This window comes from Anoplophora glabripennis, unplaced genomic scaffold (assembly GCF_000390285.2).
Source record: "Anoplophora glabripennis isolate ALB-LARVAE unplaced genomic scaffold, Agla_2.0 scaffold727, whole genome shotgun sequence".
NCBI classification, from domain to species: domain Eukaryota; kingdom Metazoa; phylum Arthropoda; class Insecta; order Coleoptera; family Cerambycidae; genus Anoplophora; species Anoplophora glabripennis.
In genome coordinates this window covers 82,698-106,185 of record NW_019416835.1, presented here as the reverse complement: position 1 = coordinate 106,185, position 23,488 = coordinate 82,698, and the positions used below count along the sequence as shown (strand labels likewise).

General features: G+C 32.4%; 2 protein-coding genes across 4 annotated transcripts; one reads left to right on the top strand and one right to left on the bottom strand.

Moving 5' to 3' along the window:
* Positions 1-90: 90 nt before the first annotated feature.
* LOC108914703 (IQ motif and SEC7 domain-containing protein 1) lies at positions 91-19,362 on the bottom strand. 3 transcript variants are annotated; one of them, XM_018720568.1, is made up of 7 exons: positions 18,970-19,362; positions 4,338-4,586; positions 2,898-4,167; positions 2,360-2,834; positions 2,098-2,295; positions 1,558-1,731; positions 91-1,502 (listed from the first exon to the last, which is right to left on the bottom strand). In XM_018720568.1, the coding sequence occupies exons 1-7, from the start codon at positions 19,164-19,166 to the stop codon at positions 1,282-1,284; spliced, it is 2,784 nt and encodes a 927-aa protein (XP_018576084.1). In that variant the 5' UTR covers positions 19,167-19,362; the 3' UTR covers positions 91-1,281. The 3 variants fall into 3 exon arrangements, with proteins under 3 accessions (XP_018576084.1, XP_018576085.1, XP_018576083.1); XM_018720569.1 differs by lacking the exon at positions 18,970-19,362 and adding an exon at positions 18,152-18,205; XM_018720567.2 differs by lacking the exon at positions 18,970-19,362 and adding an exon at positions 15,824-16,750.
* An 848-nt stretch (positions 19,363-20,210) lies between these two features.
* Positions 20,211-23,329, top strand: LOC108914704 (polyadenylate-binding protein 4-like). Its single transcript, XM_018720570.1, has 3 exons — positions 20,211-20,642; positions 20,917-21,483; positions 21,577-23,329. The coding sequence occupies exons 1-3, from the start codon at positions 20,450-20,452 to the stop codon at positions 22,698-22,700; spliced, it is 1,884 nt and encodes a 627-aa protein (XP_018576086.1). The 5' UTR covers positions 20,211-20,449; the 3' UTR covers positions 22,701-23,329.
* The last annotated feature ends 159 nt before the right edge of the window (positions 23,330-23,488 follow it).

The following is a 23,488-nucleotide window of genomic DNA, read 5'->3' as shown; positions in this document are numbered from 1 at the left end:
TGACCGAGTTAGCGAGAGACCTTTAATTTTTGGTCAAATATTAGGTGAAAATTTGGATAGGAAAGACAAGGCAAAAAGAATAAATAAAACCGACGTTAAGACTGTTTATTATGTTATTAAAAAAACACTTAATACAATAGATTAAATTAATTTAATATCAGTAGTATGAGATTCCTAACTTATTTACACTCGACTAGAACATTTTTGCTCTCTTACAGATTTATGAACCAGTTTTATTTACAAGTGTAAATCTCAAAACCATTTTCTTTGTTGAAAGAGAGCTAGACCCAAAGACAACTTTAATGTTCTCAATTATGAAATTGTGCATTAAAATAATTATTAACATCACCAGTTGCGTGCTCGAACATAGTCTACATTATTTATTAAAAAATATTTTTATAAATTAACTTATTTACAACAAATAATGCAGTATAAACAATAATTAAAAGATTACGGTATGAAAACATGGAATTTTTCAATTATGGAGAACATTAAATTATGTCTTAGTACGGAGAAATGATACAACAAAAAATACTAATAACATTATTAAGTGTACGCACTGGGGCGAAAATTAAAGACAGCCATAGTTAATATATTTGGTAACACTTACAAATGGTGAAAATATATTTGGTTACTTCTGACATGCACGAGTTAATGTTTTTAAAAACAATAGATTATATAGATCTCTGGAGACAGAGTAAACCACTTTTAAAATGCACCCAATCATAGGGAAATTTTGCCTAATTTTCTATAAACAACTAGGCAAATATTTGCAAAAGGCTTTAAAAGAGCTGGAGAAGCAACTTTGAAAGCGCTTTTAGTGAAACATTTATTTTTTTGTTGGGTAATTAATTCTTCCTGAAGCAGTGATGATAAAGGAGTACACTTTTAACATTTTTAGTTCTCTTTTAACCAACCTGCACAGCTTTCCAACATTTTATGGTTAACGTTGATGCAGTGCGTAAACACATCAATGGCTGTCAGAAATCTGGGTTGAATTTCCCCAAAATCCTCAAGTATCATATTTAAATATATTTCTATGACAATAATTATTTCTGGAAAAAAATCGGTTTTGTCAACTGGTAACATTAAACTCGATAAAAAAAAAAAGATCATATTACAAGAGTCGTAATATTGTATGAAATTACCCTTTATCGACTTCGCTGTATAAGAATAGGACATAATCAACAATGCACTGCACTTATATATTAGTTACAGTATACGAGTTAATATCGAAACGATTGAGTGCATATAGGATCTACCCTGTAATCTTTAATTTATTTACACTTCTGTTGATTTAACTGTTGTATTGCTTGTTTGCTTTTTGTTGAAAAGTCCTCCCAGAAACCCCTGATGATTGTGTATTCCCGGCTTGACTACTTGCTTGCCAACTAACTTGTCCGAACGTGAACAAGTACTAGCTGACGTTGACTGGAATGACACAGACATACCACTATCCAATGAGCCCACACTACCCCGTCTTTGGGCTTTCTCTCCTGCAACTACACTGACGTGAAAATACAGTGACCATCATTGCCGTGAAATATTAAAACTTACATTGCTCATGTATATCAAGTAGAGAATTGCTGAGAGCTGAGCGTTTTATTTGAGTATCATGGGACATTTCTTCTGCACATATTTCATTGGCACCCATCGCTGGATTTTGCGAGCAGGGACACTGGCAAGGACAAACCTCAACGTCAGCTACTCCGCTATCCCTATTTTCAGTACCTGCAAATATGATTCATCATCAGATTTTTCTGCAAAAAGATTGAGGAGTCATTTTTCTTTTGCAATTTACAATTTTAAATGAATATTTATATATTTCTCATTAACTATAAAATGTTAAGCTCTCAGCAAAACTCCCATCCTTTTTAAGGATTTAACAAAAAATGCACTAAGTATACTTTTAAACAAAATAACGAATAAAAATAATAAATGTATATACTGCTACTACTCTGCTACTGCTACTATTACAACATTACAAAATGTAAAAATTTTATTTAGAAAGAATTTTGATGAATTGTAACATGACTGTAATTGCATTTTGATAACTGAAAACTACTAAAATGATTAATACTTTAGCTGTGCACTCACCAGTTCTATTGCCCCCTCTATTGGATTTTTGTCTCTCTAGTTCAGCCTCAATTCTCAAATTCTCCATTTCATCCATTTCACTAACAGCTTCTTTAAGATCTTCGGCAAATTTACATCTGTCGTGTTCATTTCTAGCATTAAATGTAACCAAAACTTTTTGATCTACACGTTGACTTAATCTTATACCATATGGATAATCTACAATAAAAAAAATTGCAATGGAATCACTTGTTATAAAAATATTAAAAAAAAAAAGACTTACGTGGAACTTCAAAAAGTGTGACTACCATTCCACATAAAGGATAACTATTTCTGAAAGTATAAGTAACTGAAGACTTTTTTTTGCTTAGAATTTTCGTGATTACGAGTAGGTCATTGAAGAGAAAGACTTCTCTTTGGTGAACACCTGGTCTTTCCTTTTTATATATATCGGGAATTTCGTACAGACGACAATAACACACTAATCGTCTATGTGGTAAAGCCATATTCGGTTTCTTGCCGACTATTGTGGCTTGTACTTTCATTACTTGTGTAACATGATCAGAACCGGGTTTAAATTCATTCGCTTTAACTCTTTCGTAAATTCCCAATAACATATCACTGTCGATATCACCACAATCATCAATTCCCCTTAGATTTTTTATGAAGTCTTCTACCTTCATCCGGCGTTCCGGTTTTATATTTGGCGTGTGCAAGTCAGTATTCAGCATTATTATAGCAAATGCTAAGACAAAAATCTGAAAATGGAAAAGCAATAACAGCATTTTTTTCTAAATACACCATTTAAACAACTTTCTTACCGTATCTGGTGATCTCAGTCTAGCCACAATATCTACATTGCATTGACAATATCTCTGCGAGAACACTTCCATTAACCTTTCAATTTTCTGTGCTTCCCCCGGCATACGGAAATGCTGTTGGAATTTTCTTAGGGCTACATCTACTTGCATACCAGACAAATCCAATTCTCCCGCAAAACATTCCAATACAGCCATACAGAATGGGCTTTGCAAATTACCTAAATATTCTCCTATCATTTGTTTACTCAGTCCTTTACGTGATATTAAGAATCTAGCTACCCCTTGTGGTGAATTCTCTAAAAATCCTCTCCGGATCAGATATGCTATACCTCTCTCTGGCTTTTTGTTAAATAAGTTTAAACCTACACGGTACTGACGTTTTCTTATAGTCTCGGAAATCTTGTAGCTAGTAGGTGCTTGTTGGTCTGCAGCGCGCTCTACTAGAGTGTACGTAGACGAACTGGCATTCGAAATATTTCCCAGGCTGGTCTCTAATGCTGGTTCTGCATACTCAGAAAGGTGGTTACCTTTACGTTTCCAAACTGGAGAACTAGAATATTCACACTGTATGCGTTCTGTAGAAATACTGCTATCGCTACCTGAGCTTTGGACACTTGACAAAGAACCGTTTTCTGTTGTCTTTATGAGGCCGTTGGATTTTTGATGCCTTGGCTCGATTGATCTTGACGAAATACTCGAGGTTCTTTTAGGTACTTCTGGTGGTACTTTTCTCGAACTCATACTATTTCTGGCTCTCATATATCCGTTTGAGGATGTAGTTGGGGTGCTACAGGAAGTGCCACTGGCAGTTACTTGAGTACACATGGAATCTGATTTATTATCAGCTGCCGAATAGTAATGCTGCAGAGAAGAAGACGAAGAGTAATTTTCCCAACAAACTGTAGGTGTTCCAGATTGGCTGCGAGGAATCGGCATGTTATCAATGTTCCTTCGTTCTCGTAGTGACATAGATCTAACTGGAAGAACACGTAAGGAGCTACAGTCGTGCCCTTCGAAACTGCGGACGTAATCTCCACCGTGTTGTTCTGATTCCATGTTGGGTTTACACTCTTCAGAAGCTGCAGGTAGTCGCCGACTTATTCTTTTTTCGGCTTTGGCCATAGCTGTGATAGCGGCAAATTTTTTAAGAAGGGTATATCTTCTAAAGGCTCTTTGGATAGTGAGAGCTGCGTTGCGGGCTTTAACACCTCCATACTTGCGTTCCAAGACTTCTATTTGTTTATCCAGAATATCTTGCGATAATTCGTATCTGAAAGGACCACGACATGGATTTTTAATTGGGCCACATATTTAAGTTAAATGGAGACTAGAAAAAATATATTTTCAGTAGTTTAACTATAATACGTTTAATTCTACAAAATAGTACAAAATAGTATTTAGAAAGGTGTACAGTAAATTTTCAAGCTCAAGTTTACTTACGTCGTTTGAACTCTGGAACGCTTGAGGACGTCACCATTCCTAAGTGAGCCTTTTTTATGAAGAGGTTGAGGTACGGATACGTATCCAGAAGTGTTGGGGGATGCTCTGCAATAAATTGGACTGGGTGCTGGATTCCCAAAGTTTTGTGATTGTATAAAACTGGGTGCTTGTATATAAGTTTGTTCTTGGATGTGATCCGAGGAGCCCAGTGAATTTACTATCTGGGACCGTTCCATTTTTGGCGGAAAACTGAAACAAAACACTTTCGATAAAAACCAGCACATTTTAATTTTGCATGTTCCAGCAACACCACGTAACTTTAGTATGCTGATTAAGCACATTTATGTCACAGTTAATAAACCTTTATACATATTACTGTTGCAACAAATTAGTATTAAATATTAATAATTCAAAACAAAAGGATTTTGCAATTTATAGACACATGCACTTTTATAAAATTTAAGTGTATATTATATATGCTTTATTATATTTAATAGTTTTCACTAAAACACATACAGTAAACAATTTTTAAAAATGTTCACAATATGTACTTTTCACAATGAATAAAATCGACTTGTTAAATCGATATTGTTAAAACTGATTACATCGGTCTTATTGTATTGAATCATTTGAAATTTGTTAAGAAATTTTTCTTGCCTTTTCTGAAATTTTTGTCTCTTGATTTTTCCATTACATTACAAAATTGGAGAAATTGCTTGTGTAAATTATTTTAAGAAAATAACGATCTAGTTTCAGAGTAGAAGGTTTCTTTTGTTTTCTTTTGGTTCAAACTTGTAGAACAGGAAACATGTTTACTATCAATTACCAACTCTAAATTATTCATACTTTCACAATAATAATTATAAGTGTGTTAAAATATCAGCATATTTTTTAAAATGAAAAATTATAAAATAATTATTACTATAAAAGCATTAACAAACCATTTTTGAACACTCAAGCATCTTTTTAGTATGCAGTATATATTATAATGTTCTACCGCTAATTATAATAATCCAATTAACATATATGTGTTAAGACAGTGAAGACAAAGTACTTGTATATACTTTACCTACCTAACTATTCTGTTCATACAGCCATTTATGAAATCTATCTATAGCCACGAACTTTTTTAGATAAATTCTACACACAAATAAAGATATCTATAAAAACAGTCCATTCACATAAATAAAGAAAAGGTAAGTACATACGCTTACTTGGAAACATGCTATATTCAACCCTGGAACAATTACTATTTAATTAGAACTGAAAAAAAAAGGCAACGTAATTTGCACTTACAACCTTGGTCATAGTTAGATTCCAATTGATGTTAATCTATTAAACTAACTTTTATTTAATATCTGCATGCTGTTAGGGAGTAAACAAGGTGGATATCGATTTCACATGCAGAACAATTTTCAAGTACCAGTTGCTCTTAATAATATATCACTTTTAGTTTATTTCATTTTGTCTATCTTCAGTGTTTTTTGGTAATGAAAAACATTCAAATGAAATATATATATATATATACAGGGTGTTGCATCACGAGAGGGACATGGCTTAATGGAAGATAGAGGACATCTAGTGTAACTAGGATCGCCTATAGAAATAACTTCTTGGCCATTCTTTATTGAGATACAGGGTGATTTATGATTTTTGGTCAAAACTGTTTTATGTCATAACTTTGGTAGGGAATGGAATAATGGGTTCATATTTGGTAGGGTTAATGCACTCACGATACTTCATGTATGCATGTATGACAGCAAAAAAAATCTAGGTCCGGACTGCAAAAATTGTTAATTTTTTGTGCAAGTCTAGAAAACAACACTCTGTATGTATTTTATTTAAATTACGATACGATATTCGGAAAGAGCATAAAAAAGTGATCTTAAAGACGTCTTTCTTTTTTTTGTTACACTTTGGTGGTTATTTAAATAAGCTATTGAATATACGAGACTGTGGCTTCTAAAACTAAATTACGTAAAGGACACATGATAAAAATGGTTTTGCAACTAAAATTAGCGAAGGATTAATTTGAGGGTAGATTTTGTAAATAAGCATGCATATTTTAAACCTCATTTTCTTTAAATAATATGTATTCCAGGTCCGGACTGCAAAATTTTTCATTTTTTTTGTAACTCTAGAAAACATCGCCCAACATGTATTTATTTGGTATTCCCATACGATTATCGAAAAGAACATAAAAAAGTAATCTCAGCGACATGTCTCTTTTTCTTGTTACAATTTGATGATTACTACGCTATTCAATGTACGGTAACAAGGCTTTTAAAATGAAATTACGAGTAAGTAAGAAATACATTACATGAGTAAGTAAAAGATACATGATCAAAATAGTAGTTTATTTCTTTTAGTAAACAGGATTTCTAAAAAATAGAAATAAAAAAAAGCAAATGGGAACAATGACTATTTAATAAAACACGGAAAACAAATAACAATAAAACACAAAGAAAATAATAGGTGTCTAAATGTACTTTACAATGGCAAATTAATTTTATAGCAAATTTTCAAAGTGGCCTCCTCAACTTCGATACATTTTCATACTCGTTTACCCAAGTTTCTAATTGCACGACGTATCGATGGCAATCGAAATCGACGGATTATAATTTATTTTTTGTCATGTGTTTTTATCATGTTTTTTTAAATAATCATCAAAGTGTAACAAGAAAAAGAGACATGTCGCTGAGATTACTTTTTTATGTTCTTTTCGATAATCGTATGGAAATACCAAAAAAATACATACAGGGCGATGTTTTCTAGAGTTACAAAAAAAATTAAAAATTTTGCAGACCGGACCTGGAATACACATTATTTAAAGAAAATGAGGTTTAAAATATGCATGCTTATTTATAACATCTACCCTCAATTAAGCCTTTGTTAATTTTAGTTGCAAAACCATTTTTATCATGTGTCCTTTACGTAATTTAGTTTTAGAAGCCGTAGTCTCGTATATTCAAGAGCTTATTTAAATAACCACCAGTGTAACCAAAAAAAAACACGACTTTAAGATCACTTTTTTATGTACTTTCCGAATATCGTATCGGAATTTCAAAAAATATATACAGAGTGTTGTTTTCTAGACTTGCACAAAAAATTAACAATTTTTGCAGTCCGGATCTGGATTTTTTTTGCTGTCATACATGAATACATGAAGTATCGTGTGTGCATTAGTCCTACCAAATATGAACCCATTATTCCATTCCCTACCAAAGTTATGACATAAAGCAGTTTTGACCAAAAATTATAAATCACCCTGTATCTCAATAAAGAATGGCCAAGAAGTTATTTCTATAGGCGATCCTAGTTACCCTAGATGTCCTCTATCTCCCATTGAGCCATGTCCCTCTCGTGATGCAACACCCTGTATATATAGTGCTATTTTTTTAAAACCTGACAGGTCAACTTTTCTATTTGAAGTGACAGACTAGTCTTCCACATGCAAAGTTGTAGGAAATAACTCGATTAAGAAAAATTTACAAATAATTCTTTCCGGTGTTCCCAGATTTATGCAGTAGCTACTAAAACGATATTTTTTTAAATTACGCCGTATTTTTTTAACATAATTATGTTTTTCAAATTTGAAAAACCTTGAAATTCTAAATAAAAAATGTTATGTCACATTTCTTTATTGGAGTAGCTTTTAGATCAATCAACAAAAACAATGAAAATAATCTGCAGTCGGCAGAAACTAAAAGAAGCTAACATAGCAATAGTAGGCCTTGGTTATTAAACAAAAATTGCGTTGTTTCAAAGGAGCCATCATTATTGTGCTGTCATTGTGGTATTTGACAGCTGTTGTATTTGAATGTGTATAAAATAAACGTTTTAATTAAGTAAAGATGATTGTAGATCCTTGGACACACACTTCCAGTTGTTTTTAGTTTTACTATGTTATTTTTTAAAAACTCCGGATTTGGAAGTGGCTTATCGGGATGTCTTGCGTAGAATTAAAGGTTAATTCAACTTTCAAATACAACAACTGTCAAATAACACAATGACAGTAACATAAATTTAGGAATTGGTGGAACATCAAAAAATAACATTTTTTATGGAATCTGGCCCTGCTGTATTTTGTTTCTGAAATACAGCGTGTCATAGATTATATTTTAACGAAATCTGGTACAAATAAGTAATAATATCAGTGTTTTTAGTTTTTGACCATCTGCTAAAGGTCGATAGCTACTATCTGTTCGCATTACCTTTTATGACAATAGTCACGGGTAGTTTGCGTGAATGAAAATAAACTGATTTAGATCAATAAGTTACCTTGGTACAGTCTTAATTCCTTAAAAACATTACAGACCTTTAAAAAAAATGTATTTTATTCTTTTTGAGGAAGCAAAATGGTACGGTATTGTACTGCAAATTAATCTAGATCGGTGTATTTTCATCTGAAGAAGCTACGATTGAATAGAATAGAAATTTGTAAAATCATCTTTGAAGCCATGTATCTCAAAAAAAAAACCTATGGAAAGTCCCTATAAAAATACAAATTATTTATTTATTCCATAATTATATAAATAGGTATACAATTGTTTCTTTTTTTATCCTTCAAATGATTAAATTTTTTATAGGGTGACGCTATAGTAAATAACTACCTTAAATTTTATTTTGAATCCATTGAAAATACTGATAACGACCCAGGATTAGTACAGTTGACCATGTAATGTACTTCTTGTAAGAAATTTAAAAATTGGCGAGGGTATATATTATATTCCATCATCAATAGAAATCAGTATGTATCTACATAATGAGAAAAAAAATCAATTAACATTCTTTCAAATCCCCGAGAGAATTATCCTTAAGAAAAGAAAAACAAAAAAAACGTGATTAGTAGAATTGCTTTCCGTTACAATCATATTCATATTTTCTGTACAGAAAATGTATGTTAATTCTTATATGTTGATTACTGATTATTTAATGATACTTCTCTATTGAGACGTCCTATCAAACCGTGGCCAAATAATTAAATATACAATACATATCGTGAATAACTCACCCTCCCACCAAAAATCCTGATATGCAAATAATCATATCGAATAGGTACACTCGCACATATAAAGATGAAACAGCGACAATATCACAGTTAAAAATCTGAACGTCTTCGCCAGGAAGCAGCTGGCGAACTAAAACTAATCGAAAGAAATGAAGGACCGACCAAACCTAGATGGTAAAAATGGTCCGCCACTAAATCACAGGTATCAAAAGAAGAGCGAGAGAGAGAGAAAAAGAGAGCGGGGAAAAGAAACAAACCATAAATAAAAGGTACAGCAACAGCAGCTGTTCAATTTGACAAGCATCAAACATGGAGTTGCCTTTGCCTGCAGAGCTTCAGGTGCTTTTAATTTTTTTCCTTTTCTCAACATTTCCGTTCCACATTAACCAACTTAAACTTAAAACTAAATATTAAATAATTTCTTCAGTACGTATTAGGGTATTTCTAATATATGTGCATTGCTTCAAAGGGGTAACCAAAAAGTTTTCTTATGAATGTGGTCGTAATTTGCTTTAAGTTCGACATATAGCGTGTTGAAATTAGAAAAGAATATCGCATCTTCAATATATCTGAAGATGTTTGATGTAGACTGACGAAATGTGGGCTCCTAGTTGACTTACAAATATTTCAACTAAATAGTGGCGGATATATGAGGAGCCTCAGAACTTCAACGCCAATGAGTATTTATTTTTTTGTAAGTTAATTGGTAGTTTTCAATTTTCTAAGAGAATTGCTCCTGAAAATAAAATCAAAATTTCTATGTTGAAAGCTACATATTTGTAAGTCAAGCGGGCCTTTACTTGTACTTACAATTAGATATATCATTGGCCCAAGTTTCATTAGTCTACATCAAACACCCTCAGACATTTCAGAAAATGTAATATTTTCCTAATTTCAACAGTACCTATGAACTTTTTGCTTAAAACAATTTGTTCTATTACCCTACGAAGGCTGACAGTATGACATTTTCGGGTGAGCATTACAAACTTAATTAATAATAGGTATGCTCAATACATATGTTTTATCTAAAAAATATTTCGTGAAAGTCGTTAAGTATTCTTGAAATAATAATAAAAAAAACTAATTCTGCGATTATTTAATGTTAGTCGTACATAAATCATAGAAAAAGGTTAGACACTTTTTACTCTTAAACAATTCATTTTGAGGCATAATAAAACACAATACATAATATCAAAATAGCCTTCTTCGAAGTATGTAAAACAACCGAAAGAAGAGAAACGAAGAAAGGCAAACACCTACAACATCTACCGACACATATTAAATTCCTATATGGATAATGACAAGTAACTTATTATTGAAGTCGTCTAACGGGAAAATATCCGTATCAATTTTGTTCAGTTTCCGTATTGAAAGAACCACATGATTGGAAGTTGTACGGTAATATTGCTAAGTTGCTCCACAATAGACAGAAAAATCGAATAGAGGACTCCTTAAATAAAAAGATACTTCTTATTGCTAGTTGTACTATAAAATTAAACAGATAACAATTAAATACGTACGTACAACTAGCAACTAGCTAGGACAACAAAAGAGAAGAGGAACGTTAGAGTATCGTCATTTTTTAATAAGATAATAATATTAAAAACGTCATAAAATAACTACACTACAAAATCGGTCACCATATAAAAAGTAAAAACAAAGAGTATATAATGGTAATGGCATTGCAATAGTTGCAGAAGATATGAAAGGAAGACGAGGGATAGAAGATGGATAATTAATTTAATATCCAAAAGTTGGCCTGGATGATTTCTAGAGAAACATCTGCTGTTCGTTAGTTCAAGCAGCCACACTCCACACATGTGATTAGGTAGCAACCACCTGCTTTAGTCAAGTTCAGAATGGAATGGTCCCCTGCCCAAGCTTACGGATTCGGAAGGGTCCGATCTTTCTATGCCACGTGCATGAAAGACGATTTACGACGCTCACATTTGAACTAAAGTGGTAAATATCAAGCTTTAGAACTAATTAATAATTAATGTAAATTATAAAAGTAACCTTTCAAGCAAAACACTGTAATATTACGGTTTAAGTGTTAATTGTTCCAACAAAACAAACATTATAAAAGGAATCACCTTCAAAGATGAAAATATAAACAATGTGGTTTTAATAGTTGTAGTTCAGGTTGTTTTCCGTGAAATTATAAACGCAAGTCGATGGGTTTTAATATTATTCATTATTGATTAAATCTATACATCTATATATCTGAGAAATATGATAATATAACATGAATAACATTTTTTTTTTAATTTTAAAGTCCAATGTCCATCTTTCGACTTTTCATTGGAATATAAAACAGGTGTCTAATATTTTGGCAACATTTCACCTGCGGGTTAAAATAACAAAAGTCATCTTATGGTTTCTCAACTCGTGGCAGATTATGTAATTATAATAAGATAATTAAATAATATTATGAGAACTTGTTTTGATCATTGTATGTGTGCCAGTTTATATAATTCTATAATACTGCTGTTTACCGCACAACAGTAGCAAATACGAATATTGTTTACATGTCTACAGGAAAAGATACAATTTGAATGTTTATTTTTTAGTTGGAAACCATGTTTCATTTAGCTAAATAAACAATTGGTCAGGGATATATGTTCTGGTTTCATTCAGAACTTAACTAAAGCAACAGCTGCGACAAAATTATCTAAATAACTAAACAACTTCAGTAAATGTACCCAACATAATACCAAAGGGAAATATGCATATTTATACTTTCTACCAACATTAATCAAATTTATGATCTGAATGACAATTAGAGACAATCGAACATTCTTAAGAAATGTCTGGTTACCTATGAATTCAATTTCAACATTAGATAGATCCGGGCTACAACTTGCCACTCCCAAACCTACTTGCCACAGAACACATTCTTTGGAAGGTCATTTCAAATACCAATGGATCTAAAAGATTAACTTTCTATATATGGGTTAAAAATATAACACCGATAAAGAATTTTACAATTTATCAAAACTGGCTGCCAAACAGAATTTAGGTTTTACTTTTAATTCATTTACTAAATACATAATTAAATGTAATCCTATCCGTTTCCATGACGTTGACGTTGAAAAAGGTAAAAAAATGGGGTAATTTATTTATAATATATTTAGTGTTGGATATTTATTTTCGGTGTTTTGTTGTATAAAAGGAACTACAGTTTCGTTTCACTATGTTAATTTGCAAAGCATGACACATCATAAAATTGTGCCATACACAGATACGCTTAATATTTTTTGTATTTAATTTATTAATTATTTTTAAAGGTAATCGCAATACCTTTAAAATAAATTATATTATTTATAGATGAGAAAACAAATACTATATACAAAGTTATTTTTGCAAATAGCTATCTATTAAATGATTACCTTTTATCTGGATTATGTATTAATCTTTTTTATCTAGAAATATCAAATACACAGGGTCTCTCGAAAAGAATATCATAAATTCACGGGACAACAGAACATCAAAAATAAAAAAAAATTCTTACAGAACATAGACCTACTTATGGGCTAATTCTCGTAGTTAGAATGAGGAGTAGATATATTATTAATATAATTACATAGTTTTGCAGCTAACGCTTGTTGATTTTGACACTCGATATCTCGGAACTTATGTGACCGATTTGAACGTTCTTTTTTTCAAGTTAAGCGTCTTTCCGAGAACTATTTTTTAGTACTTTGGTATATATTCCAACCCGCAAAACGGCTTCACGAAAGTATTTGTTTATAAAGTTAAAATTTTTCGAATTTTTAAAATCGCTCCAAAAATTATTAAAAAAAAGAAAATTAATATTATAACGATTCTATATGATAGTTAAAGAGTCCNATTATTATTTGCCTATTGTAATATGTTTTTTAGATGCAGGACGTCAAAGATGATCGTTTTAAATCTAATTTTGGTCATGTTTTCCAAAAAACAATTAATGCAAAAAAAATTGGTACAAGTTTTTGGGGTGCCAAATATGTCATTGTTATTAGTCTTTGACCATCTTCTAAGCGTAGCTAACTAAGACCTTTCGCTTAGGTTGTTCACAGTGTCACATAACGTAAAAAGTTCAGTTTGAACAAAAAAGGTACTCTTGTTAAAATAGCTGAGAACGCCCCATTTTTGAGAAATACGCAATTGACCGCCACAAAGTCAACCAACTTATATTCCTTAATATACAAGGTGTCCGGAAACGAATAAGTCAAACTTAAACGATAGCTTCTTTGGATGAAAATAAACCGATTTAGAACACGTTTCCTTAGTATGTTAGTATTAGTTAAAATGGAAAAAATTACAAAAAAAAAATGATGGCCGACAACTTATTAAAGAACAGAATTATAGCTAACGTATCTTGATCCCAATCGGTTTATTTTCATCCAAGAAAGCATTGTGATGTATTCATTTTTAGCCACCCTTATGGCTAAAATTTCATTTAAAAAAAAATCTTTAACGCTCTGTACCTAAAAGAAGAAACAACAGAAAAAATCATCTTATTTTTTTATTTCTACCTTTTTTTCAAAACTCGCTGTATAATTCGAATGCTTAATGCCATGTAAGGAATATTTGAATTATTTTCCACTTTGACTTTCTGCTTTAATAAACTTAGAAGAAAACAGAACACAGTACAATTTAACGACTTATTTGAAACTTATTTGTCTCGAAAATCTGTTATCCTTTTATCCAGTAAGGGAAATGTGGGTAATGACTAACTTTTTCTAATTATATATAAGTACATTAACTTGGATCTTAATTTGATAATGCATGCTGTAAATGAATTATAATAAAAATAAAATTATATTTTTAGTTACAAAATAAAATACACACGCGACAAAATATATAATTTCTACAAAATTTTATATTGATTGTACAACTTAAACAAAAAATGTTTATCTTATGATGGCGAGTTATTCAAAGACTTAATACTAAGACTTTTTATATTCAATAATCCTGTGCATTTATTCACGTTCCTTCCAAATAATTTTTTTATATAAATCTGACAATAATTAAGTCAATATTCTCACATTCTACTTCGATATATTCCCATGATTACCTTAATTACAAATATTATTAGTCATCGCCCCTATTTGAAAATAAGGTTAACACTATTATCATGTACTTACTGGACGCAGAGACAACGAATACAGAATGTATTTTAACAACAGCAACAACAGTTAAGTGAAACTAGGTTTAAGAGACATTAGCATTGCAATGGCAATGATTGGTATATATCTACGTGTTATACATGTTTAAATGGCAGTAAAAACTCAACGGTACATAAGCCAAGTTATAGCATACACAGTAAAATATCCTTAAGTCGATAGATTTTACACTGATGATTACCGGTGGAGGGTGGTAAATATTAGCCTTCTTGAGGCCTAAATTGACTGACAGTAATGACCTGTAAATGGGTTACATCCTTCCGCTACTTTATGCAAAATGTGAAACCCGTGTTCAGCAATGGAATATGGTGGCAGGATGTAAATTATAAACAAGGAAATATTACAATTTTTTAAATAAAAAATCACAATCATTAACAACAAAAATTCATTTTCGCGACAATACATATACTGAGGAGTAAAAATTAAACGTATAATTTTTAATAAGAATAAATGAACCCTCGTTATTAATATTTGCTATCTATCAGCCTAAAATAAAAATTATAGCTTGCGTATTACATAATCTAAAAACTAGTTTCATTACTTTGTATCTACATATCTAAGTAGTTTAGTTTGTGGTTATATAGTTTCTATAACCATGTTTTATAAAAATGGCTCGTTTCGTTTTATATATAGGTTGTAAGCTCGATTTTATTATTATAAAAAAAAAATTCTAGTTTTAAGACAAGCCACTCTATTGTTCGTATTTCTTTCATGTTCCTTATTGGTGTCAAAATGCCAATTAAAAATTTTATAGTGTAGATTGAATAGCGTGTAAAAATGTAATAGGATATGCAAAACTATCGGTCACGACAATTTATATTTGTTTCGAGCTGGGTTTCGAGAAATGGAATCGTGTATTAATCATGAAAACGTTTGATAGATACAATTTTCTGTAGGTACTTAATGCATCGTGCAGGTAGGCATTACTTTATAATGTATTATATCTTCCATCAGAGACGGAAAAAACATGTGTATATGCTTAACTTAAAATCACTATTCAGGCATTATGAACATTTTCAGAATATTGACATATTTTGAAACTCAAAATATGTCTTATATTCACTATTATACATATATAATGTATATAATGTATAATGTATATAATATTATATATACCTACAGAAAAGTTTCAGTACCTTTCTAAATTGATGTGCCTATTTATGAAGGTTAAATACAAAAAATGAGTAATGATGATAATTTGGTAATAATTAGTTTTTTTTATTTCTAGCTGGTTCCTGTTTCTTCCTATTTAGTTGCACAGGGCCAGAGTTTAACGTTATTCGTACAAACTAACTTTGATATCTAACCTGATAATTGTAACGTGTTTTCGTAAAGGCGGTAACGTGTGACAGACATCTGATACGGTAACCAGACGACTGACGTGCTGTCTTCGAGTGGTGCATACCACCCTAATCCTTTCCTGTTGGACTCCGGACCTCCGAATCCTAACAACTGTCCTATCGCACACGTCGTTCATGGACGTAACAGATTGTCCACGTCCTGGTCGAGCAGGGCTGCTGCTGGAATGCCTATTAGGCATGTAACGGTAAGCTGGAATTGGTTTCGACGACGAAGGGATATTGCCCCTCATTTTCTCCGTGAGAACCGCACTATTTACCACATTAACACATATTCATAGCACTGACAGTAAAAGTTTCAACGCAGTATGACGGAGCAGTAATGGGTGATAATACTTTCTATTAAATGTCTAGTTAATGCAATTTTATGGAAAGCTGCACTGGAGCACGGAAATCGCGGGCTACGAATAAACACTGGCACTATTGACAATCGCGATTCACGGCAACATCCTTGCAGCTGCGGCAGGTGTAACGCTGGAGCAAAATCGGAAGTTGCACTTTGCACTACACTTCCCTATTTCCATCCCAGAAAATCGACAAGTGCCTGTCGATAGATACTACGGTAACTAGAAAGTTTCCAAGCACTGTAAATGTCAGCTGACTTATTCCACTCTCAACAAAACAGAATGTAAAACAGTTAGAAGGCGAGTGAGTGACGTCACAGAATAGTCCTTGGAGTTACATGATTCAAAAATAATGTAAAACGAACATATAATAGTCGGTGGTCGGACCCGGGAGGCACTGGTGCTTGCAGTACCGAGCAATACGAAAGACGGCGCCGACGCCTTCGCAACCTGGTACCGCTCAAATACTAAACATAAACAGCAACTGGATTTCCGTAACATAGCCAGAAGTTCATTTCGGGCGTAGGAGACGATGACGCGAACTCGACACGTAATTTCCAAGGTTTAGTCCACAACAGAATTAAAGTGTGCCCGATGTAGGTGAAACGAATGAAGCGATTGCCGCGACAAGACTCGGTCTCGGTACTCGGTGCTGGACAGTGGACGTCGCAAGAAAGAACAGTGGACATCACACGTCACTTGAACGACAGTGTTGACTAGCCTCAGGATATCCGTTCACTTTCCCTTATTTAGAAATCAATACGCCATTCCATTCGTTCGGCTAACACCACACTTTAGAATACATGACACTTTCTATGAAGTAATAATATAATTTCCGCAGCGCGCTGCCAAACTGCATTAACAGGTTAATGACTTATCAACTGTCACATAACCAACAGTTGTTACGTCCACTGCAAACTATAATGCCATAATGTCATTATTACTTGTCTGGATACATGAAACCTAGAGCAAGTTTTTATAAGTATTATAGCGTTCATATATATAATATATATTAAAGGAAGCAGGAGTAGATACTGTTTACATCAGTAATATAACTGTTTTGAATTATTTCGCATAGAATGAAAGTTTAATATTCCACGGCATCGGTTGTTCAAGCCTTGACACTAAAACATCATTCCAAGTAACTTGGTTTTATAAGATCGCAAACATGTGAAAAACACAATTTTCAGAAATACCGTAGACTGTAATCTTTTACTACATGTCATGCTACTCATCTGAAAATTATGAGCTATAATATAAATAGATACATTATTAGTCCAACCACTGCCTATTGGTTTTGTTTGGTATTTGCCAAATGGTGCTTTCATAAATCGGACTCTTCATTGATACTCGTTTTCATAATTAATTACTCGAGTATTACTCAGAAATAATAGAAGAAAAAGTAGCGTCCGTTTCAGACACAAATGCATCGTACTTGTGACAAATAATTATTGTATTAATATGTACTTAAATATTACCGAAATGTTACTTAAATAGTATTCAATATTAAACAAATATTACTCAAGCTTGTACACAAAATTACTCCAAATAATGTACCTAATAGCTTCCCGGTATTAAATAAAAACTAGTTTTTGCAATACTAGATACAATTGTTTGAAAATGTAGTTTTATGGGCAAAAGATTTGACAAAATGAAAAAAACCTTACTGATACTACACTTTTAAGTTTATATGGAAAAAAGAAAATAAAATACACATATAGCATCCTCCATGTTTGCCTATGTATTTCGTACTGCGCCACTGTCAGTAGTAGATACCACATTGTGGTAGTACTATGTACTTTAGTATTCATTGTCGTCCGAAGAGCAAATCTAAAATTTATTCAAACTCACGCATAAAGCAATTTTTCTATTTTAAAAGCTGACAAATTACAGTATGTACCCATTTAAGATAATTAAGTATTCTTACACTTACAAAAAACATTTTTGTAAAATGTCCCAAAAATATATGACCATTGACGAAACTTCACAAATTATGTACCTACATTGAGTAAATAACGAACAATAAACATAATTCCCTTGTATTTGTAAAATTTCCTTGAAGCATTGTTAATAAATTTTATCAGTTAATTTCACGATAAAATAGATAAAATATGTAAGTAAATGATTAAAAGTTTTTTACTAATGTATGAAAAATAGGAGACAATTTAACCATAAATAGGTAAAAACGCAAAGATGAATTTAATAAATAAAACATTATAATAAAAATGTATCCAACACATTGATACAATTCCAACACATGAATTGGAGTATAAAAATATTCGACACATCTTTTTTATCTTGTGGGTTTACAATCAAATTTAGATTATTTTGGCAAATTCGCCAATCTTGTACCGCTTAGATTTGTTTATAATAAATAAGTAATAAAGCAAATAGCAAATGATGACACCATAGTTTTTATCAATATTTTACAAAGTAAACATTTGACCTTTGATAATGGCAAAATCTAGAAAAATTTTTTATTAATACAGGAAGAAAGGAGACGGTGTTTGATTCTTACAATAATAAATTGCAATTATTGAAATTTTAATAGTCGTTGTGTTCTTTTAATTGTGCATCACATAAATACATAACCTAATCCACCAGTTAGAGTACCTACACAAAGAGTAATGAAGAATGGACCATCTGTTTGCAATCCAATAATTTATCAATTTATGCATTGACTCAGCATTTTAAGATTGTTTCATTTAAAAATATATGGTAGAAACTACAGGAATGAATAACAAGTTTTACCTTTCATCTTGCAATCTTTTCAGTTCTACCATTTCCAATTCGAATCGAAGATTGCTGTTTTCACACAGCAGGAGGTCTCTTTCGCTGGCAACTCCATCTAATTCCCGTTTAAGCCGAATAATTTGATCCCGTTGTTCCCGAATTATGGCATCTCTTTGTGCCAACAGGGAATTAATATCGATATCTGTTCCGGCCATTGCAGGCCTCCCACTGTTGTTATTGTCACACAAAATAATACAGAGAATATTATGGAACACACCATATCTTTAATCTTACGAACATTGTTTACATAAGACACATCATATTGCACTACACATCAGTTCAAAACAATTTTTAATCAGGTTATTTATGACATTGTACTAGTAAACGACATTGACAACCCAAATAGAGCGCGCCATATTATCAAGAACAAGAATTATTATTGCTAATGAAACTCTATTGCATGACGTCATTCTCTAGCTTTTTCTAGCTAGCCGCAAGAGGGCGCTAAGTATCAATTAAAACTAGAGTCCCTAGAAATTAAAACGGAAAAATCAGTAGACCTACTTGATTAGTAATTGTACAACCAAGGACAAATCATATTCCTTTATACACATATTAAAGAAAATATTAGTGATATTGCACGTACGCACGTAGGTTGTGCAGAAACCCTAGAAGAACCTAAAAAAATCGAACATGTTCATCATAAAAAATAATACACTCTCTTTTGAGTTATTTCTTTCCGATATGATTTACTTTTTTGCAAAATAAGGTACCTACATATATACGGCACATAAAAAGAATATAATGTTTCTTCTGTATATGTATTATAATTATTATATATTTAATTTGGAGTTCAGTTTACTGTTTAATTTATTTTCACAGTAGAAATAAATTTGAGAGGTTCAAATAATTCGTTAAATTTCAAAAAATATTAATATCAAACCAAAATATCACAGAATCAGGTTATTGTGGTCAAAATCAGTCAAAATTGTTTTTACATATTGCGACAAATTGCCTAACTGCTCTAATCGTTTAATGTAATTTTAAAATTTACCATGAGATAATAATGTCTATTTCAATAATATTAATTAGTAGTTCAATTTAAATTATTGATATTTTCATATAGAGCCAGTAAACCTACAAAAAACTTAAAAAATATATGTTTAATTTCAAAATTTCGCGGTAAACTTATACCTCGTAGAAGACGTCATAACCTGTTAGTATATAAGCCTATGTGCAAGCCTTTCCGGTGCTCCATTTTGTTAAACATTAGTGTGTGAGCGTGTGGTGTTGTGCCCGTTTCACAACCCACCTAAAAAAAAGTGAAATAATTTACTTAAAAATACAAAAAAAATATAAAAACTTCCCAAAAATATAAAAAAAATCGAAAAAACAGTGGAAAAAAAGGAAAATAAACGATAAATTATTTTTTTCGTTTCATATGTTAAGGGAGCGTAGCATTTGATAAATCTGTGTATTTGTAGTGTAGCTATACAAAATGAATCCAGGCGCCCCAAATTACCCTATGGCGTCTCTGTACGTTGGGGATCTACACTCAGATATTACCGAGGCAATATTGTTTGAGAAATTTTCCACTGCTGGACCTGTGCTTTCCATCCGCGTGTGCAGAGATTTGATAACACGTAGATCTCTGGGCTATGCCTATGTTAATTTTCAACAGCCTGCTGATGGTAAGTCTTTAAAACGACACTTTTGCCTATCCATATGGAATTCATTACATTCAATGATTTCTTAAGTATGAATCATCCTTGACCTGCATTTAACCGTGTTGGTTTTACTTTAATGTCACTACTAATCCAAACATTGTTTAATTCTTTTCTGTCAGAACAATCTAGATTATTTTAATTTATTTTGTAATTCGATTAAGCTACCTATTTTTTTATTTATTTATTTCGTATGTCATCAACAAATTATGTTTATTTGTAAAATTTGTTTACTTTTTAGCTGAACGTGCGTTAGATACGATGAATTTTGATTTAGTCAAGGGAAGGCCTATTAGAATTATGTGGTCTCAACGAGATCCGTCTCTAAGAAAATCTGGTGTCGGTAACGTGTTCATTAAGAATCTTGACCGTTCCATTGATAACAAGGCGATGTATGATACATTTTCCGCTTTCGGAAATATACTTAGTTGTAAAGTAGCCCAAGATGAAAATGGAACTAGTAAAGGTTATGGATTTGTTCATTTTGAAACTGAGGAAGCTGCCAATAAATCTATTGAAAAAGTAAACGGTATGTTGCTTAATGGAAAGAAAGTTTACGTAGGCCGCTTTATTCCACGTAAAGAAAGGGAAAAGGAATTGGGGGAGAAGGCCAAATTGTTTACCAATGTGTATGTAAAGAATTTCGGTGAAGATCTTTCCGAAGAACAACTTCGTGTCATGTTTGAGAAGTATGGTAAAATTACTAGTTACAAGATTATGAGCAAAGATGATGGGAAATCAAAAGGATTTGGTTTTGTTGCTTTTGAGAGCCCAGAAGCTGCAGAAACTGCAGTGGAAGCTCTAAATGGTAAGAAATATATTTTAGATTACATACATTACATAGTAATTGTAACATTGAAAATATAAAAAAAAGATTGGCGAATTGGATTTTTTTTTCCAGGTAAAGAAATCGTAGAAGGTAAACCGCTGTATGTTGGACGGGCCCAGAAGAAAGCGGAACGTCAACAGGAATTGAAACGCCGTTTTGAAGCATTAAAAATGGAAAGACTTAATCGTTATCAAGGTGTAAATTTGTATGTCAAAAATTTGGATGATACAATTGATGATGAACGTCTTCGCAAGGAATTTTCACCATTCGGCACAATAACTTCTGCTAAAGTAATGATGGAAGAAGGTAGAAGCAAAGGATTTGGATTTGTGTGCTTTTCTTCACCTGAGGAAGCAACCAAAGCTGTGACAGAAATGAATGGACGTATTGTTGGCTCGAAACCACTGTATGTAGCATTAGCTCAACGTAAGGAGGATCGTAAGGCTCATTTAACCTCCCAGTATATGCAGAGAATGGCTAATATGCGTATGCACCAAATGGGTCAATTTATCCAGCCAGGAGCTTCAGGAGGATATTTCGTACCAACTATCCCGCCAACTCAGCGTTTCTATGGACCGGCACAGATGACTCAAATTAGAACCAGTCCAAGGTGGCCAGCTCAAACTCCTGTTAGACCGTCTGGCCAAGGAGGAGCGACTGCTTACACTGGCATGCCTAATACGTACAGAGCTGCTGCAAGGCCACCAAATCAGTCGACAGGCATGCGCAGCAATATTAGTGTGCCAAGGCCGATCACAGGACAACAGCCGCCAAATATACAAGGTCGTTCGCTTCCAGGACAAAGTGTAGTTACCACTGCTGGAAATCGTACCCCTAACTTTAAATACACCTCTAACATGAGAAATCCACCTCAGGGTTTGGGACTGCAGGGAACCGCAGCTCCTGTCCAGCAAGCTGTACACATCCAAGGACAGGAACCATTAACAGCAAGTATGTTAGCTGCAGCTCCACCACAAGAACAGAAGCAAATGTTGGGCGAAAGATTGTTCCCACTTATTCAACGTATGTATGCCGATTTGGCTGGCAAAATTACCGGCATGCTGCTGGAAATTGACAACACGGAATTGTTACATATGTTGGAACACAACGAATCACTTAAAAATAAGGTTGAAGAGGCTGTGGCTGTGTTACAAGCTCACCAAGCTAAGCAAGCTGCAAGTATAAAGAAGGAATAAATTAAAACCACGGCCTTGATGTGCCCAAACACAGGGATGAGAGGAATAATAAAAAATATAAAAATTGTAAACTTGTCATAAGACAAAAAAAAATTAAAATAAAAAATGAAAACTATACTGCTTGCTTAACACTTGGTTGAGCTTGCTCATAACTATCTATTTGGGTATCTGTGTTATTTTTGGGTATGTCAAGGCCACATCTTGAAACGAGCGAAAATTAAAAATCAACGTTTTTTTCCTTTGTTGATTTTTCTGAGCCGTCACTGGGCCATCGGAGGATTTATCAGTTGTAGTTTTTAATTTTCGCTTAGTTTTAAAATTTTACTCAGTTATATATTTATCATTAATAAATTAAATTTATAGTTTCCTGACGTTGATGACTTTATATTGCAAGTATTTTTTGCTTTCCATTCTAATGGGTCTTGCATTATAAAGGTGGCATTAATGTATGTTTCAAATAGTTCTTAATGAAGTTTTTTTATCTTATAAGTTACTTTGACATTATTTTCTACTCGTAATATCCAAAACTGTAAGTTGTATAATAAAATTATTCATTTCTTGTAATCACTATAATTTTATGGTTTGTGGATTTTTATTTCCTAAGGGAGAAATAAATGTGTATTAATTCAGTTGTGTTTTAATGATACCCTCAAATATTATTTGTAAATGTTTTATTGAAAATATATTCACAGTATATGTAGTGTTCTGGAAAGAGAAATGGCAAAAATTTTAACTGTATTTGTCGGAAGCAATGTTTGTCCAACAAATTTTTTAAAAATTCGCGCTTT